This window comes from Elgaria multicarinata, chromosome 22 (genome assembly GCF_023053635.1).
Source record: "Elgaria multicarinata webbii isolate HBS135686 ecotype San Diego chromosome 22, rElgMul1.1.pri, whole genome shotgun sequence".
Classification (NCBI taxonomy): domain Eukaryota; kingdom Metazoa; phylum Chordata; class Lepidosauria; order Squamata; family Anguidae; genus Elgaria; species Elgaria multicarinata.
This window is the reverse complement of record NC_086192.1, coordinates 2,188,157-2,194,293: the sequence shown is the minus strand read 5'-3', so window position 1 is coordinate 2,194,293 and position 6,137 is coordinate 2,188,157. Positions and strand designations below refer to the sequence as shown.

Genomic DNA, 6,137 nt, shown 5'->3' with positions numbered 1-6,137 from the left:
ACACCCCTTATTGCCTTAAATTCAGAGTGCAGGTGTGTTTCTCCTTGGAGGAACTTGCTCTTGTCATCAGGTCAACCTTAAAATGACTTCAAAAAAGCCACTACAGAAAGAAGAGCTTTGCTAAATACACAGTTCCGTTCTGAAGCTCCCCCCACCCTTCTGCCTGCTGTTCTTTTTAATCCTTTGTGAATTGTTTAAACACAATAGAGGGACAAGCTGTAATTCCCCTCCCCTCTAATCCTCTACTCTTCTTTCTTTTATCAGAATTAAATGGAAGTTGAGGACAATCTACCTGGTCATTTAAGGTCAATTAATTCCACCTATTTCGTCAAAGCATCTAGGTCTGAACATTTTAAAAGACTCCACCTAGCTTAACCAAATTGTGTAATAAAGTATATACACATACCCAACAAGCAGCAGCAATGAATAACAGAATTATTATTTTTTTAAAAAAAAATCATCCTAATATTTGCTTTAAACACTGACAATAAATTCAAGCAAAAGATGTGCCCCGGGCTGCTAAAAGATGTGACGACTTCAGCGACCGAGATAATGTGGGAGTGAGTAGTGCTGAAGACGGAGTGACAATATTTTGGCGATGCTTGAGTTTTTCTGCCAGCTCTATTAAAGACAGACAGGTGTGTGTCCAGTTGTAGAGGTACTCAACTGGAGTGGAGCCGAACTTCCACACAGATCTTCTGTTTATACCTGAAAGATTTTAAAAAGAAAAAAAATGCTAATTAGGCCCCATATTCCAGTTCATTCATCTCATCTTGCGCAATTCAGCAAAGATGGCTGGTGTGCCGTCTTCCTGTGCAAACCCCCACTGAAATGAATCAACAATGCACACCTAGGTACACTTCAAAAATTGCACCATATGACTCTCTTGATGTTTACTTTTTGACTGAATTCCCTCATCCAGTGCTTTTCTGCAGCAGGATCCCCCCAATCTTCATGTAGTGACTTTTCAGGGGCATGAGGTTACTGAGGGAAGGGATGGTTCCTAAGAAATGCATTTGCGGAAGCATCTTTGCATCCCACCCATTGAGTTTCTCACCAATAACAACTTTACAGCAGACACTGTGGGAGTTTTGTCAATTTGGGGCCTCTCCCGTAGCAGCTCCTAATTGTGTTATATATATCAAAGCTAAAAATCCACTTTGGCTGTAAGGCAACTATTGGGTGTAATACAGCTGAATGGAGAAAGTCCTACAGACAAAGAACTTCTCAACTGGCAGTGTGAAAAGAAGGCATATCTATACACAGTAGCATCTTAACCAATTAGCAGTTAGCAAAGTTCTAAAGCAAAACAAAGATCAAAGACAACTTCTTCATTATACTGCCAAACTGCCATCTTGGCCCTGTGGGGAAGAAGAAGGACCGAGGGGACAGGAGCAGGCAGAAGTAACATCGGGGCCTGCTCCTGCTGGACTCTTTCCCCCCCCCCCCAGGGCAAACTGCCATCTTGGCCCTGTGGGGAAGAAGAAGGACCGAGGGGACAGAGCAGGCAGAAGTAACATCGGGGCCTGCTCCTGCTGGACTCTTCCCCCCCCCCCCCCAGGGCAAACTGCCATCTTGGCCCTGTGGGGAAGAAGAAGGACCGAGGGGACAGAGCAGGCAGAAGTAACATCGGGGCCTGCTCCTGCTGGACTCTTCCCCCCCCCCAGGGCAAACTGCCATCTTGGCCCTGTGGGGAAGAAGAAGGACCGAGGGGACAGGAGCAGGCAGAAGTAACATCGGGGCCTGCTCCTGCTGGACTCTTCCCCCCCACACACAGGGCAAACTGCCATCTTGGCCCTGTGGGGAAGAAGAAGGACCGAGGGGACAGGAGCAGGCAGAGGTGACATCAGGGCCTGCTCCTGCTGAACTCTCTCTCTCTCTCTCTCTCTCTCTCTCTCTCTCTCTCCCTCCCCTCCCTCCCTCCCTCCTTGACTCCTTTTCCTTGTGTGTCATGTCTTTATTAGATTGTAAGCCTGAGGGCAGGGACTGTCTTTTTTGCTAAGTGTAAGCCGCTCTGAGAGCCTTTTTTGGCTGAGGAGCGGGGTATAAGTATGATAAATAAATAAATAAATAAATAAATAATTATACCTCATCAACAGATGACCCATAACTCTTCTAGCAGTAAGATTGACCTGGAGAGTCAGTCCTCTTTATCAAGCTAGCTGATTTGTCTTCTACTATATCAAGAGGTCTTGACAGTTAGAAATTCCAATTAAGCATTTCCTTGCTGATATAACAGTTTTAACATTACAGCACATTCAGGCACATACATTATTCCAATCCCATCTTGCTTGTAAGAAACAAACTACATACAAAGCAGGTATATCAAAGCATCTGGCTTTGTTTTCTCACTTATTAATATTTGTACAGACAAGCATATCTGTACAGGATACCTGAACCTCAATGCAAGTAGAATTTGTAAGCCAGGCTATCCCCTAATTTACAGTTGCATTGCAACTTGTTATGCCCACCAGCAGATTGAAAAGGCAGTCTGGGGCAAAAATTGAAGGTGCCATTTTTTAAAAATTGGGAAACAAAGGGAATGGTGCTGTCCAAACTTGGAGTTCAGAGAACAAAATTAGCCCTGTGGACAGAATGACCTTGTTTGCACTTAACGACAACCCAGAGTACAAGTTGACTATGGGTTGCCCTTGAATCGTGGGTTGTCGTTACATGCACTTGTCTTACGCTGTTCTCAGAAAACACTCCCAAAGTTATGAGTAATATTTCATGATTACTTTGGAAGTAGTAGTTCAAAACGTCTGGTTGAACCTCCACATAGGCAGCCGTTGGATCAAAGTAGCAAATGTTTTCAATAAGTTCTCCATCTAGTTTCTGTAGTGTGAAGAGAACAGAGTATCAGAAGATTATCAGAGGAAGACAAAGAATAGCTCGGATAACTGAGCTAGTAAGTTATCATGTCTGCTCTGGAGTGTTGAAAGATGCAAGACAAAAGGTGTGGGGTGGGATGGCAGTTCCTTATATTAGTTTTGTAGCCCTGGGATCACCAGTCCCACTTTCAAATAAGGTGTTGTGCCCATGTCAATTTCACAAACACACCCAGTGTAATTTGCTTTTTTGCTACATAAACTCTAGGTGGTGATATGCTATACCAGAAGATCACAATTACGAAAATATATTTTCTTTCACTTTCAGAAATAATACCGCATTTTCCCCGCTCTGAAAAACAAAACAAAAAACAACCTAGAAAGGGCTTCTAAAAAACAGAAGGATCATGACATTGTCTAAGGAGCCCATAAACAACCATGAGCACACAATAAATGCCTCATGTAGAAAAGCTCCGGAGTTGGATGGAGGCTGTTTTAAAACATACGAAATGTGTATTATCATACTTTACATTTGTGAGCTCGGGGATTTAAATAATGTTTCCTTCCCCCCCCCCCCCCCAACTTCCTTTAACTAATTAACATTACCCAGTGATCCTGGGGCATAAAAAGAGATTTAAAGCTTCCTCCCCTACATTCCTGCTTTTGCTGTTGTGGTTTCCCACCTGTATGCAATAGTTCCAGTCCTCAAGCTCCCCCGTCCGAGCCATCTGCGGGTACAAAATCAGCAAAACACATTTCAGTATTGTATGCAGTAGGACCGGAGGTCGCTCAAAACACGTAATTTCGCCAAAGGACAACCAAGGGTCAAGATTCCAGATGCAGCTCTGCAAGTCCTGCAGCATGAATCGGTAGAAGAGGACTCCCCCACGCCTCCAGTCCCCAACGTACTCCGCCTCTGAAACGACAGAACGACATTTCGAAGAACTAAGTCTACAACCACGCACACCGTGCAAAGCAAAACAAAGTTTCTCCAGAGCAAAGCCCATGTGAAGCAAAAGAGATGCATTGTCCCAGAGTAATTTTAACAACTGCTTCAGAAAGAAAGAAACCACCACTTACAGCTTAACCTTGGAATGAGCAATGGGCAGGAGTGGTTATTGGCCATCTAGATACTCTGAGAATAAAGGAGATAATCGGAGCACCTAACATGTGTGAACAAACACTTGGTTGGAACACTTTAATGCAACAACGTCTTTGTGATACCCAGTCTTGCAATTTCAACTTGTTGGCTTAGAACAGTTGTAGTGCTCTGATAAACATTCAAAATTTGCAACACTGTCATTGTGCAACAATCTCAAAAACGTCTTGCAAAGCTTAATTCTATGACTTAGTTACAGAACAGAATTAATTCTATGACTTAGGGACAGAACAGAACAGTCATCCCAAGAATTGACTGTTCTCAATGCCTGGACTTGGTAGTAAAAGATATAAAGTAAACCTATAGAAAGATCTAAGCATCTGCAGTTTTCCTTGTTTCTACACATCTGAGATTAGCAGATAGAGTTTCCAGGCCTCGGAGGAGAAAGTTTCCAGTAGCCTCACCATCCCTCTTGGAAATTAACTGAAGCAGATGAAGCCATCATCAAGCAGATCTATAATCTGGAAGTTTTAATTCAAGATTCTTAATCCCCAGTTTGAACCAGCAGTAACCACTAGCTTTTCTTCATGAGGCTTTTAAACCCCACCTTTACCAAAGCTTCTACTTCCGGATTCTTTGCAGGATTTAAGATAGGGTCCTTTACACATGTCCCCCCCCCCCCCCAAGGGTATGGGTATCTTTCTCTGCCTTTCTATATGTTCCATTACACAAGCATTAGGTGGCATTGTGGTATAGCAGAATTGAGCAATTACACGAGGGTTCTACAATGCCATTCAGAAAAAATACTGCACTTTCTGCATTGAAAAAAAAAAACCACCCTGGAATAATGGTTGCAAAGTGCAGAAGAGGCCCTGGAAAATGTCAACCTAGTGTAAAGGACGCACAAACTACCATGAGTGAGCAATCACAAGTGCACAATAAAAGCATGCAAAATGGGTGCAGACGACACCATTAACCCTTTTGTGGTTAAATTTTCCTTAACCACAAAGCGGTTAATGCAGCACCTGAGTCCTCCATCGGGCAGAAATCATAGAGCCCGAAGTATAGAGCGGCTGAAATTGCCGGGGCTGCTCTATACTGCGGGCTCCATGCCCATTGGAAGTGTGCTGTGGGGAGGGGGAGGGGTTTTTTGTTTAAATGCACATTGGGGGGAACTGGCAGCCGCGACATGCTCTGCCCTCCAGGCACGTTGTGCGCCGCGTGTAGAATGAGGGGGTGGATCCATGACATGCCTGGAGAGTGGAGCACATTGCGGTCCCCATTTTGAATTACCACCACCACCAAAACGGAGCGCAGGAGCGCTCCAGTGCAACTATGAGTCGTTTAAACAAACAAACAAAAAACCTCGCCCTCCCCGCAGTCCACCTCCCCCCAATGGGCATTTAAGAAGTAGACCCCTCATCCTCCCACCAGCACATCTCCGATGGGCACGGAGCCCATAGTATAGAGCAGCCGCGGCAATTTCAGCCACTCTATACTTCGGGCTCTATGATTTCTGCCCGTTACAGGTGTCAGACGACACTTTTAGCCATGGTTAGTGCCGCTAACCACGTTGCAGAACGTGGTTTGGCAGCCTAACCACAATGTGGTTAACGGAAGAAAATGTTAGCAGAAATGTGTCAGACAACCCCGTAAACCATGGCTAAGGATTCCGTTAACCACTTTGTGGTTAAGCAGCATGGTTTAGTGTATCGTCTGAACCGGGCCTGTCTTCCCCACCCTCCCTGCCTATTTTAATATGCTTAGGAGACCAGCAGAAATATCCTGAATCTCTTTAACCACTAGCATTAATAGAATTATTCTGCTTCCTAAGGTGCACGATACCCAGAACGTAGCATGGGTCTAGATCTCCAGAATCCTCTTTTAGTATCTCATAACTGGCCGCCTGCGCCATTTTCAGCATTTTCTGCAAGTCCTTTTGCTCATAAGATGGCAGCTTTTGGCAGTGTCCAAGGTTGAGGTCAAAGACAGCGATGGCCTGGCCCATTGGAGTCCTCAGTGGAATGGCAACATGATGTTCTTCGTGCACATACGTGGTAACCACCACGGCACAGTCTATGCACTTGAACAGGTAATCTCTAAAACAAAAGAGATAATCAAGGACAATACCAGAGGCTCTGCATCTCCTGTCTTTTTGCCTGCTCCTCTATCATATGCTACATCGGCCTGCTTGCTCTTGAAGAGATTGC

The 6,137-nt window shown here is 44.6% G+C and overlaps 1 protein-coding gene across 1 annotated transcript in view; it reads right to left on the bottom strand.

The window, feature by feature from the left end:
• Positions 1–458: 458 nt before the first annotated feature.
• EFCAB5 (EF-hand calcium binding domain 5) overlaps positions 459–6,137 on the bottom strand; it is a 43,087-nt gene continuing 37,408 nt past the window's right edge. The window contains exons 18-21 of the mRNA XM_063146781.1: positions 5,773–6,026; positions 3,512–3,744; positions 2,739–2,835; positions 459–708 (exon numbers count right to left, since the gene is read on the bottom strand). Coding sequence (XP_063002851.1) covers positions 494–708; positions 2,739–2,835; positions 3,512–3,744; positions 5,773–6,026 — 799 coding nt within the window. The 3' untranslated portion in view covers positions 459–493. The remainder of the gene's footprint in view (positions 709–2,738; positions 2,836–3,511; positions 3,745–5,772; positions 6,027–6,137) is intronic.